The sequence below is a fragment of the Felis catus genome, chromosome C1 (genome assembly GCF_018350175.1).
Source record: "Felis catus isolate Fca126 chromosome C1, F.catus_Fca126_mat1.0, whole genome shotgun sequence".
NCBI lineage: Eukaryota > Metazoa > Chordata > Mammalia > Carnivora > Felidae > Felis > Felis catus.
This window is the reverse complement of record NC_058375.1, coordinates 120,271,473-120,287,343: the sequence shown is the minus strand read 5'-3', so window position 1 is coordinate 120,287,343 and position 15,871 is coordinate 120,271,473. Positions and strand designations below refer to the sequence as shown.

The 15,871-nt window shown below is 51.5% G+C and overlaps 1 protein-coding gene across 1 annotated transcript; it reads left to right on the top strand.

The window, feature by feature from the left end:
• Positions 1-560: 560 nt before the first annotated feature.
• LOC101084129 (5-hydroxytryptamine receptor 5B) lies at positions 561-15,580 on the top strand. Its single transcript, XM_003990711.4, has 2 exons — positions 561-1,607; positions 14,318-15,580. Exons 1-2 carry the CDS (start codon positions 831-833, stop codon positions 14,648-14,650), a joined length of 1,110 nt encoding a protein of 369 aa, XP_003990760.2. The 5' UTR covers positions 561-830; the 3' UTR covers positions 14,651-15,580.
• The last annotated feature ends 291 nt before the right edge of the window (positions 15,581-15,871 follow it).

Below are 15,871 nucleotides of genomic sequence, written 5' to 3'. Positions count from 1 at the left end.
TGCCAAACTGCCTAGAAGCAGCGTCCTTTCTTCCCGGAGTGAACTTCTCAAGGCACCGTGAAGCGCCTGCCGGTCAGAAGTGCTCGGAGTGGAGCCGGCTTAGGGGCTTGCTGTTGTCTGTACCTCGGTACCTAGTTCAGGTATACGTAGGATCGTCATTGGAGGAAACCAGAACTCCTCGCCAGGAGAGAGGGTGGGCGCCTCTGTCTCTCTGTCTCTCGGATCCCAGGGATCCGAGAAGGTGGTGGCTACGGCATTGCTGCGCGATCATGAACCTTCTCCGGAGACAACCGCAGTTAGGGTTCTCTCCGCCCGGCGGAGGAGTTGGGGGGGGGGTGGTGGTGGGAGTCGGTGGGGCTGCGTGAAGGCCTGGCTGGTGCTGGCGGGTCCTCAGGCCACCCCCACCCGCCCACCCGGTTGCAGCCAGGCTCCTGCCGCGGCCGGCTGCGGGAGGGGGCAACTCTCCAAACCCGCCCCTGCGCGCGGACACTCCGCGGCGCTCCCGGATTCCCAGCCCTGTGACAGCCCGTTGCCCCGGGGACGGCGCAGAGAGGTGGGAGGGACTGGCGCGCCAAGCTGAGCTGGACTCCAGAGGGGTCCCATTCTTTTTTCTTCCACTGGAAAAGAGGTCCACGAGGGCTCCCGGCAGAGGAGCCAAAGTGTGGGCTGCGGCCCAAAGAGGGACAGGGTGGGGCGACCTGGACCCCGCTCTGTCCTCCCAGGGCACGCGGCGACCCCTTCCACGCCCCCACCCGCCCGGTCCACACCGAGCCCCGGGCCGCGCGCGTGTGTCCCCTGCCGGGAAACCAGGATACCGCGCGCCGCGCGCCATGGAAGCAGCTAACCTCACGGTGGCCGCCACCGGCGTCTCCCTGCCCCTGGGATCCGAGGCCGGCAGCTTCAGCCCAAGCCCCGGCGGGGTCATCGGGTCGACCCCAGGCGGGGCCGCCCTGCCCGGCCGCGAGCCGCCTTTCTCCGTCTTCACGGTGCTGGTGGTGACGCTGCTGGTGCTGCTGATCGCGGCCACTTTCCTGTGGAACCTGCTGGTTCTGGTCACCATCCTGCGCGTCCGCGCCTTCCATCGTGTGCCTCATAACTTGGTGGCCTCGACGGCCGTGTCGGACGTACTCGTGGCCGCGCTGGTGATGCCCCTGAGCCTGGTGAGCGAGCTGTCGGCCGGGCGACGTTGGCTGCTGGGCCGGAGCCTGTGCCACGTGTGGATCTCCTTCGACGTGCTGTGCTGCACCGCCAGCATCTGGAACGTGGCGGCCATCGCCCTGGACCGCTACTGGACCATCACGCGCCACCTGCAGTACACGCTGCGCACCCGCCGCCGCGCCTCCGCGCTCATGATCGCGCTCACCTGGGCGCTCTCGGCGCTCATCGCCCTGGCGCCGCTGCTCTTTGGCTGGGGCGAGGCGTACGACCCACGGCGCCAGCGCTGCCAGGTGAGCCAGGAACCCTCCTACGCCGTCTTCTCCACCTGCGGTGCCTTCTACCTGCCGCTTGGCGTGGTGCTCTTCGTCTACTGGAAGATCTACAAGGCGGCCAAGTTCCGTTTCGGCCGCCGCCGCGGGGCTGTGCTGCCGCTGCCCGCCACGATGCAGGTGAGGAGCGAGCGTGCTGCGGCACGGGTGGGCTGGAGGAGGGGGTCGCTGGGTGGGGAGGCAGCTCGACTACGGGGAGAGTTGGCGGCGGAAGCTTGCACACTTGTGGCGCGCGCCGGAAGGCTGGCCGCCAGCGCACCTGGAGCGCACAGGGAGTTTGCCATCTGCTCTCCTGGCGCGCGCGCGGAGGGGCGCATCGCCTGCCCCAGGCGCGCACCGCTTGGCCACCTGCGGACCTGACGCGCGGGGGAAGGGGTTCCCCCACCCGCACACTGGGGCTGGCGGGGGCGCTCCCACCGCTAATCCACGAAGCTGAGGGGGGCTCACAGGGGCAGCGTGTCGGGGCAGTAGTGAGGGCACACCGATCGGCCGCGCCCTCGGGTGCTTTCCGGGGGAGTGACTGTGTCCGTGTGAATCGTGCAGCCGCCAACTTCCCGGTCCCGACTAAACAGAGCGGGACTGCGGCGGGCTGGAAATGTGCGTCCCGCAGATGAGCACATTCCTGTATGTTTCGTCCCCACCACACCCTGGTCCGTGCTCTGAAGTCCAGACACTAAATCTCCAACTCTATCAGCCAGCTCCCTGCCAAAGAGGGAAGTGAGCGTAAAACAGAACCCAAGCGTCGCTTTCCTTTCACTACCCCAACCTCAGTGCTTTCCTCTAGTGACTTCCGAACGACATAGAACAGTGAGTTCAAACCTCAGCTGGGACACTGGGGGGCGGTTCCTTAATGTCTGTGGGCCTCTTTCCCATATCTTTAAACAAGTTCATTCCTACTTCATGGTGAGAGAGGATCACATGAGATGAAGAACGTGAGGCGCCAGGCACACGGGGCGGCAGAATAGAGATCAAGGAGGTCCGGCCAGGCCGTGTGCACTGGGCAGGACCTGGAAATGAATGAGATGCAGGGCTGTGCATTTGGCAGAACTTCTCTGCTTGTAGTTAAAGTTGGACCTTTCTGCCTTTGGGCCAAGATCTAGTAGAGTCAGCTCCCTCCTCACCCTGCAAGCCCCAGACTTTCCCTGTTAAGGGGTGGGGGGCGGGGCAGGCTCAAAGTCCTGGAGAATAAAAACAGGACTTATTGCCCCTTCCCAAATACAATAGAGTGGCTGCCCTTTGTCCACAGGGATACCTTCCAAGCCCTCCCCGCACCCCGCCCCACTTGGATACATTTCAGGCCCCCCATGGATGCCTGAAACCTTGGATAGCACTGAACCATGTATACTGGTCTTTTCCTATACATGCCTAAGATAGATTTTAATTTATAAACTAGGCACAGGGATAGCAACATACCTACATTTTTTTTTTTAACATTTCTCAAGAGAGAGAGTGCATGCACACCCAAGCGAGCGGGGTGGGGGGTGGGGGTGAGGGGGAGAGCAGAGAGAGAGAGAGAGAGAGAGGGAGACACAGAATCCGAAGCAGGCTCCAGGATCTGAGCTGTCAGCACAGAACCCAACAACGCGTTCGAACTCACGAACCATGAGATCATGACCTGAGCTGAAGTCAGACACTTAACCCACTGAGCCACCCAGGCACACCTAAAATTTTTTTTAATGTTGATTATCTTTTGAGAGAGAGAGAGAGAGAGAGAGAGAGAGAGAGAGAGAGCGCGTGAGCGCGTGCATGAGCGGGGGAGGGGCAGAGAGAGAGGGAGACACAGAATCTGAAGCAGGCTCCAGGCTCTGAGCTGTCAGCAGGGAGCCTGACCTGGGGCTTGAACTCACTGACCCCGAGATCATGACCTGAGCTTAAGTCTGATGCTTAATCGACTAGCCACCCAGGTGCCCCATAATATATATAATAATAAAATAGAACATTATAACATTATAACAATAAAAGTTGTGTGAATGCAGCCTCTCTCTCCGAATATTTTACTATACCCATCCTTCCTCTTGTGATGATGTGAGATGGTAAAATGGCTAAAGTGAAATGATGATGCAGGCATTGTGACATAGTGTTAGGCTCCTGTTGACCCGGATAAATCAAGAGGGTCATCTGCTTCCAGACTGTGGTTGATCTCAGATAACTGAAACTTCAGAAAGCTGAAACCATGGATAGTGGAGGGGGCGGGTGGGGGGGGGGGAGGGCTACTGCCTATGGCCAAGGAAGGACTGCCGATGGGGGTGGGGCGGAGGAAAGGGACAGTGAGTTTTCTATTGTTAGTTGTGTTTTAATTTTGGAAAGTTAACTCAGATACGTAGGCTACTCAAACATATGTGTTTTAAAAAGCAGGCTTTTTTTCCCCCCTCTTCATTAAATGGCAGAGAGATTTTGTAGCATAAAATAGGAATGTCAAGACTATAATTGGAAAGTGTTGGTAGGGGAGAGCTTTATTCAGAATTAATGATGTTCTTTGAAAGGTCCTTTTGGAAATGCCTGGGGTGATTATAGCTTTTCTGTCTGATTGCGAGGTAGGGCTGACTTTTAATAGCTACATTAATCCAACGTGCACCTAGAGAAATCATGGTGAAATGGACGCCAGAAAGGCTTGCCAAGCCGGGGTTTGGTGTTTATTTTTGACAGACCTGGTTCCAGCAGGTGATACTGAGAAGAAGTGAGTGAACAGGAGCCTGGCCAATCCGGGGTGGCCTGTGGGTGGGGAGGAGGAGCTCTGGGGGGCAGGGCGAAGTATTGTGATTTTCCACTTGCAGTGGGCCCCCTGCCAACCCGGTTCCCTGCTTTGGGTGCTGCCAGTTCTCTGGTATCAGTCTAGGCCAGGCCTGGGGGTCTTGAGTCCCGTGATGCTGAGATTGTAGATGTGAGGGTCTTGGAGAGCGGCCTGCGTCTTTAGGCTTCAGCCAGCCCTCACGCAAATGCCTGGGAAATGCTGCTGAGCAAGCTTTCTAGTATTAAGACCCCCAAACAGAAATTTAAAATAATATGCCAGGAATACTCTCTCTCTCCCTTCCCCACCCCCATCACCTGCCATTTCCTGCACTCTGACATGTCGGTACTGATTTCTGTGGGTGATAGAGGCACTTAGGAAGGTGGAGGGCCTCTGGTAACAGGGCTGTGTACATCCCTCCTCTTCTTTGGAATTCTGTGGCCCGGTCCCAACATTGAAATATTACCAGAAAGGGCCAAGCCACAGTTCCTGGGCAGTGACTTAATTCTTTGAGGGAACAAATGCAGTTTTTGACAGTAGAGACAGAAACCAGTGGTGATTAAGTCAGTCCCCTCTTCTGGACACTGTTTTGATGCTTTCTCTTCATCTTCTTATTTAAGCATCACAGCCCAGCCAGGTTGGCCTAAAGTCTCTGTCGGCGGCTTCCAAGGTGGCTGTGAGAGGGGAAGAGATATATGGAAATACAGCAGCTTTACTCGCCTTACCCTCAAGTGGACACGTGTGGGTTCTGTTCTCGGTCCACTGGCTGTGAAATCCAGGGGACCCCAGGGATATTTGGTGAGAGCTATCTTTGCCACCAGCCCTCAGCTTCCAGTCGATAAAACTCAGCTGCCACAAAGTTAGGTCATCTAAGACCACAGAGTTATGGAGTGGAGAAGCTGAGGCTGGTTGCAGACCTCAAGTCACCGTTCTTTACTTTGTCATTCCTCCGTGCCCCTCTGGGCACTTAACTGCCGAGTGCTGCCCCACTGCCCACGGCATCTCACCTTCATAGGAATGAGGCAGTCGTATCCCAGTCAAGGTGGGGTATGGGAGCAGCGTCTCAAAACTGTGCACGGGACTCTGTTCGTTCCAGAACAGCTGAGCACAGAGGCACTGCTGGCTTCTCTCAGGAGGCAGGCTTCATTCCTACCCTGACATCCTTGCTTTCCGCTTTCTAGACTGAGCACCGCATACACAGTATATTCTGCTCCCCACAGAGCAACCCCCATGCGTTGTGATCGTTTCCTACTGCCCTGTGCCCTTTCTGTTTAGGAGAAAAAAAGCAGAATCAATGGGGATTATTTATCTGCCTTTCAACATGTGACATCAAAAAGTTTTTCTTTTTTTCAGGGAACCCGGGTGGCTCAGTCGGTTAAGCATCTGACTCTTGATCTCAGCTCAGGTCATGATCTCACAGCTTCTGGGTTTGAGCCTTGCATGGAGCTCTGCACTGACAGAGTGGAACCTGCTTGAGATTCTCTCTCTCTCTCTCTCTCTCTCTCTCTCTCTCTCTCCCTCTCTCTCTGTCCCTCCTCCACTCTCGCTCTCAAAATAAAATTCTATAAACAAATTCTATAAAAAGAAGTTTCTTTCTTTTCAATTGTTTGGTTGTTGTATACAAGTTGATACCAGGGTCTAATTGTTCATTAGGCAAAGTAGGCACACCACCCGGAGGCACCATACTTTTCGGGGCCCACGGAACTGGTTTACTTTTAATTTCCTTTAAAATTACGGGGACAATGAATATCGCAGCAATGAATATATAATAATGTGTCCAGCCTCGATTATGTTAGTCTTTCTAATAATATAGTCATAAAATATAATTTTTAATACTTCTTAATGGGGGAAGGGCCCACAGAGGCAAAGATGCCTGAGGCTCAGGGATGTGATAACGCCACCCTGGGTGATACCTTTCACTCATTCACTCAGTCAATAAACACGCGGTGGGAGACGGTGCACAGTGGTTCAGAGCATGGGATTTGGAAGCAAGGAGACCTGATTTTCAGTTGTGTGCGACTTATTAGCACTTCAGCTGAGTGACTTAATCTAAGGCTGTATTTCCCCATAGGTAAAAAGGAAATACTGCTGCCTGCCTCATAATATTCTTGTGAAGAGTAAATGAGATAATGGTGTATATGGAGTATTGAAAATGGTAAACCATCCATGACAGCTGCTGTATTATCTTTGTTATTATTTTTTTTAATTCCCCCTGTAAGTTATAAACAATGAATTCTTATCTTAGTCCTCTTTAGTTCTATTACTCACCATCCTAGGCAGAAGAGTTACTTTTTGCTGGAGTAACATAGCCCAACAAACATGTATTAGGAGTGTAAAACAACAAACATGTATTAACTCACTGTTTCTGTGGGTCAGGCTTGGGAATGGCTTCGACCTTCTGGACTGAAGGGCTCTTGTGGTTGTGGCCAAGATGTCAGATGGGGCAGAAGTCATTCGAAGGCTTGACTGGGGCTGGAGACTCTCCTTCCAAGATGGCTGACTCACATGGCTGTTAGCAGGAGATGTCCATAAGGCTGCCTGAGTGTTGTCACAATATGGTGGCTGGCTTCCCCTATTCCAAGAAAGCTCAGCAAGGAAGATACTGCAATGCCTTTTATGAGCTAGTCTCAGAAGTTACAGGCAATCACTTCCCATATATTCTATTTACTAGAAGTGAGTCGCCAACTCCAGCCCACACTCAACGGAAGGGGAATTAAGCTCTACCTTTGGAGAAGTGTCAGGAAACTTGTGGACAGATTTTAAAACCACCACCATCTGTGTAATTGAGCATCACACAGATGGTGCTCAAAATTACTTGACTGACTATTGCTGACCTATATATCAGGCAGTGTGGTAGCTTCTGGAGGTTCAAGGAATGCGCAAACAAGACCTCTGTTCTCCAGGGGTTAATGTTAGTAGACTACAACCATAGCATTAAAAAGTGAATAAACTCTTATAGGTGCTCTGCTAGAAGTCTGTCCAGAATACAATGGTCCTGAGAGACTGGATAATAAAGGGGAAAGCACTTTGTAAACAGCAAAGGGCGAAATAAATGTGTAGTATTGAGCTGTGGGGTTTATGACAACTTGGATCTGAGTGTTAGCTAATGTTATATTATAAAATATTTGCCTCTCTAAGCTAATTGTCTATATTAATATAAGCAGGTCTGTGTGCTGTAAACATACAGTACGTGCACCTTGAGTGACTGAAATCTGCACAGAGCCCCTTTTGTTTTTGTCCTTTGTCCAATATTTAGTTGTCACCAGACCATCCCAAAGACTAAGCTGCTGGTGGGCTTTTGCTCTTGTCAGAGCTCGGGTCCGGGAAGAAGACGTCGCCCTCGTTCTGACTCTGTCTATTAAAAGAACTTGTGGGCTCAAACACATTCCATTCCAGACTGCAAGATTATTTTAACTTTAGGAAAGTACATTTTATGAATCAAATCGTATCAGTGGTAATCAAAAATCTGGTTTATGGTTTGATTCCTTTAAGATGGGTACCTAATAGTCTGTTTTCAGAAATACTTGGAATTGCCAGGGAGCATTTTCTGGACCCCTTTAGAAATGTCCCTGGCCTTCCCCTTTCTATAAACTTCTTTGTTCTCCTTACATCATCACGTTCATTCTATCTCTGCACCTCTACTTCCGTTTCTCTTTTCTCTCTGATTGGATCATTGAGGAAGAGTGCAGGGGGAGAAGGGGAAATGAAGGGGGCATAGGCGAATATGGTGCAGGCGCCGTGTGTCTTCACCAATGACCTTGCAAGGAGCTGCTTCTTAAATCCGTGTAGTTCCTGTAGAAGGTTGAGCTTCTCAGTGGAACACTGAGATCAGAACTCCATGGTTCTTAACCTTCTGGTAGGTCACAGATGACTTGAAAATTCAAGAAAGATTTGGACTTGCTGCCCAGAAAGGTACGTAGGTGCTTAGTCAGCCATTTGCATAGGGCGCTCCCTGAAGCCCATCTCTGAAGAGTGATACTGAGCCTTGCTCCCAGCTGGCCCTCTTGAGGGATGGAACCCACAGTGCAGTGGGAACTGTGACTCTCTGAGGCAGGGCTGTAGTCATCAGGGTGTGGCCCCCAGGGGGGTGCATCGGAACACTGAGGGTTGACAATACATGTGCAAAAGGCAAAACCTCCCTTCTCTCCATTTCTCCCTCTACCCCTTCCCTCCTCCCCACCCCACCATTCCAGGCCTCTCTGTCCTGGGGTCCCAACAGAGGCCCTTCCATTGGCATCCACTCGTAAAGGGAGGATGACTTCAGATCAGATGATATTAGAGCTGAAAACAGAGCTATATTCCTCTTCTCAGCATGAACTCCAGTGGATCCTTAGCCAAACCACAGTGACCAACCTCTCCACAAAAATCCACGTTCTCCAAAAACAAGAATGATAGCAGTTGTACCTTCTGTTATGGTCACACCCAAGAGCTCAGCAAAACTATACTCCGTTACAAATAGAATTACACTGAAGGAAAAGTTATTTTTTTCAACCCTAGCATGCTCTGCTTTTATTTATTTATTTTTAACAAGAAAACTTCCTTAATCTTTCTTTCTTTCTTTCTTTCTTTCTTTCTTTCTTTCTTTCTTTCTTTCTTTCTTTCTCTCTCTCTCTCTCCTTCCTTCTTTCTTTCTTTCTTTCTTTCTTTCTTTCTTTCTTTCTTCTTTTCTTTTTTTCTTTCTTTCTTTTTCTCTCTCTTTCCTTCCTTCCTCCTTTCTTTCTTTTCTTTCTTCTTTCTTTCTTTCTTTCTTTCTTTCTTTCTTTCTTTCTTTCTTTTCTTTCTTCCTTCCTTCTTTCTTTTCTTTCTTTCTTTCTTTCTTTCTTTCTTTCTTTCTTTCTTTCTTCTTTCTTTTTCTCTCTCCTTCCTTCCTTCCTTCCTTCCTTCCTTCCTCCCTCCTTTCTTTCTTTCTTTCTTTCTTCCTGCCTTCTTTTCTTTCTTTTTTCTTTCTTTCTCTCTCTCTTTCCTTCCTTCCTTCCTCCATTCTTTCTTTCTTCTTTCTTTCTTTCTTTCTTTCTTTCTTTCTTTCTTTCTTCTTTCTTTTTCTCTCTCCTTCCTTCCTTCCTTCCTTCCTTCCTTCCTTCCTTCCTTCCTCCCTCCTTTCTTTCTTTCTTTCTTTCTTCCTGCCTTCTTTTCTTTCTTTTTTCTTTCTTTTTCTCTCTCTTTCCTTCCTTCCTTCCTCCTTTCTTTCTTTCTTTCTTTCTTTCTTTCTTTCTTTGTTTCTTTCTTCCTTCCTTCCTTCCTTCCTTCCTTCCTTCCTTCCTTCCTTCTTTCTTTTCTTTCTTTCTTCTTTCTTTCTTTCTTTCTTTCTTTCTTTCTTTCTTTCTTTTCTTTCTTTTCTTCTTTTTCTTTCTTTCTTCTTTTTTTTCCACCAGAGAAGCAGCTGAGAACATTTGCTGCTCTATGTTATCAGATAAGCTAGACAGTTTCTGTTCACGTTGAGGGGCTATTTTGGCTAGTCGTGTCCTTGGTGTGCCTTTGGGAAATGCAGTGGGGAGCTTGGTGCGCCCCATGGACCCTGGGGCAGAGAGACTGGAGCCCCAGGCATTCTCGGTCCTGACCTGCCGAGCTCTGGTTAGAAACAGGGGGTTCCACTTACGATCCGGGGTGCCTTCAGCCCGAACCAGCAAACTCTCTATGCCCTCTCTCCTCACTCAGAGGCCGTAGGCCTTGATTCACCACTGGGATTAGCGTGGCCGCCCCGACACCTGCCTCATGGAGACTCTTGTCCTACCTGTGGGGTCACAGCACCAACTGGTGTTTGTTCCACAAGTGATTGGGACAATGCTTCTTTCTGCTTTCCTCTCCTGTTCCTTGTTAGGATGTTGAGTTAACAACATTAGAGGATGAAAAATGTTTGTGGGTTCTTTCTGTGGCAGCTGGAATATTTTTAAAAAATTTTAAAATTTGTTTTTGAGAGACAGAGAGACACAGAGCATGAGCAGGGGAGGGGCAGAGAGAGAGACACACACACAGAATCCGAAGCAGGCTCCAGGATCTCAGCTGTCAGCACTGAGCCTGATGCAGGGCTCGAACCCATGGACTGTGAGATCATGACCTGAGCCAAAGTCAGATGCTTAACCGACTGAGCCACCCAGGAGCCCCAGCAGCTGGAATTTTTAAAAAATTTTTAAAATTTATTTTTGAGAGAAAGAGAGGAGGGACAGAGAGAGAGGGAGACACAGAATCCAAAGTAGGCTCCAGGCTCTGAGCTATCAGCACTGAGCCTGACTCGGGGCTCTAACCCATGGACCATGAGATCATGACCTGAGCTGAAGTCTCAGGATGTGAGTGGGGGATGGGAAGAGAGAGGGGGGACAGAGAACTGAAAGCAGGCTCAGAGCTGTCAGCACAAAGCCCGACTCAGGGCTCAATCCCATGAACCGTGAGATCATGCCCTGAGCTGGTCAGTCACTTAACCGACTGAGCCACCCAGGTGCCCCACTAGAATTTTTTTTTTTTTTTTTTTTTTTTAGAGGAGAAGGAAGGAACAAGGGGACAGGAGGCTGACATTTATGAGGTCCTACTATGCACCGTGCCTCATTGTGATCCTCACACTAGGCCTACAGTACAGACAAGATTCTTCACGGTTACAGATGTAGAAGTGGGGGCTCGGATGGTAATCCTGTCTAATCACTAACTTGCTCTGAGCCTCGGTTTCCTCATCCCCATCCTTACTGGTCGCTGTCATTACTGAATAAGACAGTGTGTGGAACCACCTAGCCACGTACCAGACAACCGTCAAGAGCCGGGAAGGTCTGGCATTTTGCCCTGCTTGTGTGGCCTTGGCCATGGCATTTGATGTCCCCAAACTTCTGTGTATTGAGAGAACCTTTCCTTTTTCAGCAGGACCCACTGACTGTATGCTTTCACCAGCCCGTATTCTTGTCTGCACATGAGCGGATTTCTAACCAGAGGTCAGAGGCCTCTAAAGCCCAGATGGTCAGTTTCCAGACAGGGGTGCAGAGGGAAGTTGGGGTGAGGAGGTTGAGGAGAGAGAAGACCAAAGAGGAGAGATGGAGAAGCTCACGGGTGGCCCCAGAGCTGGTGGTCAGAGAAATCACCAGGAAGCCCTTCATGTCCGTTCTGAAAACATTTCCAGGCATAAATATCCTTAAGATAGGTTCTGTCGGAACCTATTCAGAGCAATCACGTTTACTAAACGCGCGGAACAACATATAGGGATTAAGAGTGTGGTCTCTGGGTCCAGATATTCAAGTCTGACTTCCAGCTCTTATAAGAAGCAACTGGGTGACCTTGGACAAGGCATGTAACTTCTCAGAGTGTTTTCTCAACTCCAAAATGGAGATAATAATAGTAATGAATACCTCGAAAGTCTGATGTGAGAATGAATTAAAGTTATCCGTCACAAGCGTTTAGCATCGCGTCTTAGAGTAACTTCTCTAGAGCTGCCCTTAGCCCCTTTTGGATATCTCATTTCAAACGAGAAGAGCCAAGCTACCCAGTCCCCTCGCCAACCAGGATCATCCCAGGTTGACTCGGTTTCTTTGAAGCTGTTTCTGGAAAGATTCCAGGGTCTCCCAGCCTCTCTCTCTGTCTCTCTCTGCACAGAGTGCAGCAGGCTCAGGTGGAAAGCTGTGAGCTTACTTCTAGCGAACAGATGCTGAGGCGGGACAGACTCGGGTTCTGCCACGTCGTGCCGTGGTGCTGGAGGCCTGGTATTTTAAGCCTCCTTGGTCAGTGAACTTGCCTTTTCTGTTTCTCTTCCCCCAGGAGCCCTTTGAACTGAATTCACCCCATTTCATTCCCTCAACAGCATAACAAGGACTTAGAACTTGCCTTACCCAGAGGAGGGACTCCAGTGCCTGGGAGGCCGCGTAGGTCAGCAGAGAAGTGGCTGGAAAAGTGCCCATTATGGATGGAGCGGGAGCGCCGAGGGAGAGAAACAAACGCATCACCTCTCACTTCCGCTCCTGCTCCGATAACATGATCCCCTCCCTAGTAGACTGTTAAATATTCATGAGGTGGCTTCAGAAAGGCACGTTTTGTGGCTCAGACTTGTCTGGTGACTTGATGGTCCATCAAGAGGCAATCAGCCGATCAGTACCGCCTCTTCTGAAGAGGAGTGGGGACATGGGGCTCATACCTGCCCATGGGGGGCTGGCAAACCTTGGAAAGGCTCATTAGAGGGGTTCTGGCTGGCCGCTCTGGGGGCGCAGGGCGGGGAGGGGGAAATGCTGTTTGTTCCCATGCTGCCATCACTTTCCTTGTCATTGTCTCTCTCCAGGTAGCGGGCAGGAAGCCAGGTGGGCGCTGGCAAAGGCAAGGACTCTTTGTCCACGTCTTCGTGATCTCTTTCCAGGCCGGTGTAGTGATTTTCCCACAAAAGGCGCTGGGGGTGGTGGGGGAAGTAGCAGAAGACACTGACTGAATTCGAAGGTGGTTCCCAGGGTGGAGTCCCAGGTTTGCATGGGTCAGGCCCCCCGGGGGGGTCCTGCAGCACTTGGCTTTGGCCATCCTAACGCAGTGAGAGCAGACGGCGAATGGGCTGTGGGCCCTGTATTGTGCTCCACGGCCGTGATGCTGTCCCCACAGCTGCTTCCAGCGGTGTCCAAGCTAGATGCAACCCTTGCTCCCAAGCCTCCCGCCCCTGGGTGCCCCCAGTGTCGGTGGGCCATGGCTGGCAGCATCCGGGCAGGAAGGGAAATGCAGATGCGGACCCTTCTGTTGTCATGGTCACTCGTTAACGCAGCAGCTGTTTCCCGGAGCACCTGACAGGCACGGTGGCTGCTGCCAGGCAGGTGGCACACAGTCCTAGAAGACACAGTCCCCGCCCTTGTTGAGCTTGGACTGGGGCGGGGGCGGGGCAGATACAATAGCCGCAGTCACACAAATTCCTACGGAAGAGGACAATGTGATTGAGTTTAGAGGGTTACAAAGGCCACTCTGAGAGGGTTGGTGGCCTCTAAGCTGAGACCTAAGAAGTAAATAGGAGTTAGCCAAAGGATGGGGGTGACAGGGTGGACATTGTGCTGGGGACTCCTTAAAGAGTAGTGAATTATTACCACAAAGGCATTTACAGCTGTCTTTTTTTTTTAAATTTTTTTTACATTTATTTATTTTTGAGAAACAGAGTGAGACAAAGCGTGAGCGGGGGAGGGGCAGAGAGAGAAGGAGACACAGAATCCGAAGCAGGCTCCAGGCTCTGAGCAAGCGGTCAGCACACAGCCTGATGCGGGGCTCGAACCCACGAACTGTGAGATCATGACCTAAGCCGAAGTCGGACGCTCAACCGACTGAGCCACCCAGGCGCCCCTGTCTTTTTTTTTTAATTAAAAACTTTTTATGCTTATTTATTTATTTTTTGAGAGGGACAGAGAGAGACAGAGAGAGAGAGAGAGAGACACCAAGCTGGGGAGGGGCAGAGAGAGAGGGAGAGAAAAATCCCAAGCAGGAGCCCTGCTGTCAGTGCAGAGCCTGATGTGGGGCTGGACCCCACGAACCGTGAGATCGTGACCTGAGCCGAAACCAAGAGTCGGACGCTCACCCGACTGAGCCACCCAGGTGCCCCCAAAGCTAGGCAGTACGGAAGTACCCCTAAATCCGAATTGAATCCATCTAGCACATAGTTGTACAATTTCTTGCAATGTTGAGGTTTATAGGCTGCCTCTCCAGCTGCGAACTTGGTGCCTGGCCTGGGTCAGGGCTGTTCTATTTGGGGTCCTAGTCCCCGACCCAGCCCACTCCATGAGCATTGAATGGCACACCCAGCACATTCCCAGTTCACCTCCACGGTGTCCTTACCGGGGAGAGGACTTTCGTCATCCAGCTTCACACATGGCCCGTGGGGCTGGGACTCCAGCCAGAGTCTGACACGAGGCTCCCGCTCTTAACTGCCTCCCTCTCTTTTTATATCATATTGACATTGTGGGGACTGCCACTCTCACTCCCGGAAGAACCTTCGGGGCTTAGTTTAACCTACAGTCTCAGGAACCTTTTCACCGAACGTTTGTGACGGATTATGGATAAATGGGTCTTGAATGAGGCTGCGGGGGAGGGGTTGGCCGCACGGGAGCCACCCCACGTTGCTTTAGCATCCAGTGTTGGGTTTTCGGTGTTAACAGCACATTTCCTTTGTCCCAAGGTGAAGGAGGCCCCTCACGAGGCTGAGATGGTGTTCACGGCGCGTCGCCCGGTGGTGGCCTTTCAGATGAGCGGGGACTCGTGGCGGGAGCAGAAGGAGAAGCGGGCGGCCGTGATGGTGGGCATTCTCATTGGCGTGTTTGTGCTGTGCTGGATCCCCTTCTTCCTGGCGGAGCTCATCAGCCCCCTCTGTGCCTGCAGCCTGCCCCCCATCTGGAAAAGCATATTCTTGTGGCTCGGCTACTCCAATTCCTTCTTCAACCCCCTGATCTACACGGCATTTAACAAGAACTACAACAACGCCTTCAAGAGTCTCTTCAGCAGGCAGAGATGAACACGGGGCCTGGAGAGACGTGCAGGTGGGGGGGCTGTGGGCAGGTGGGCAGGGCCCCCGCCTCCCCCCCCACCCCAGTCATCTGGAAGCCTCTACCCCCAGGCGGGGTGTTGACGTGTGAGAGCCGCACCGCTGGGCCTGGACCGGAGGAGCAGCAACGCCAAGGGCTCTGCAGAAAGCATCTGGCAAGCCTGCGGTGTGCCCTTTCCGGATGTGTGACAGACACTGCCAATCGATCGCGGCAGTCCACTGAGCGGACCTCTGCCCCGGGATCCTTTTCAGACAGCGCTCCTGGCAGTGACTGCTGACCGGTGAAACTGACAGGGGAGTCCAAGCCGGCTTGCCTTTCCTTCGCATAAAACCCTATTTCTCCGGCGGGGCCGGTGGGGGGGGGTGTCCCGCAGCACGGAGCCCAGGGGCCTGTTTGGGGGTCCACTCAGGAGACCGTCTCGTTTGTGAAACAGCCCTTCTCCCACCCTCTATCCACCCGATTCAACTTCTCTTCCCCACCCTCCAAGGTGGTGTATCCCAGTCTGGGAGACGGGAATCATCTGAACTTTGGTTTTTTAAAAGAAGTGTCCCGTGCAGCCATATCTACTGAAGGAGACTTTCAGAGAAGAGGGCTGGCAATTTATGTTATTGACTTCTCCAGATGATTTTCTTTTTCATCAGTGAGGGACACTGCTGGGTGCTTAGATTGTTCTTTGGACCAATTAAACAGGCATTTCAGGGGTGGGGGGGAGCATGGTGAATTGCAGGCACGAGTGCTTTTTAAATCTCCCCAAGTGATCTCACCGTGTCGCCAGTGTTGAGGACCCCGGTGGGGCCCTTTCTCTGCTTCTGTACAAGGGAGAGCAGCTGTGACAAATGTTCCCACCTTCTTCAGCATATGGATTTGTATGTGTAATAAAAATACTTTTGAAGCATTTATTTCTAGGCTCAGAATCATTCGTATGTATGATTGATCATACACACACACACACACACTCACACATGCCTTTGAAAGAGGGACACCTACTGTAGAACTAAGATACAACAGCCTCCCAACTTCCATAGTGGATCTTGGCCTTCCTGAAAATACCAAATGCGGCCCAGGAATGGAGGGGTCCGAGGGCCTGGATGAGGGGGATTCCTGGACCAAGTCATGCTGGCCACAGACCGTCTGATTTTGGAGAAGTGCTGGCTGCCTACCGATTATGCTTTTCAATGTACACAAAACAG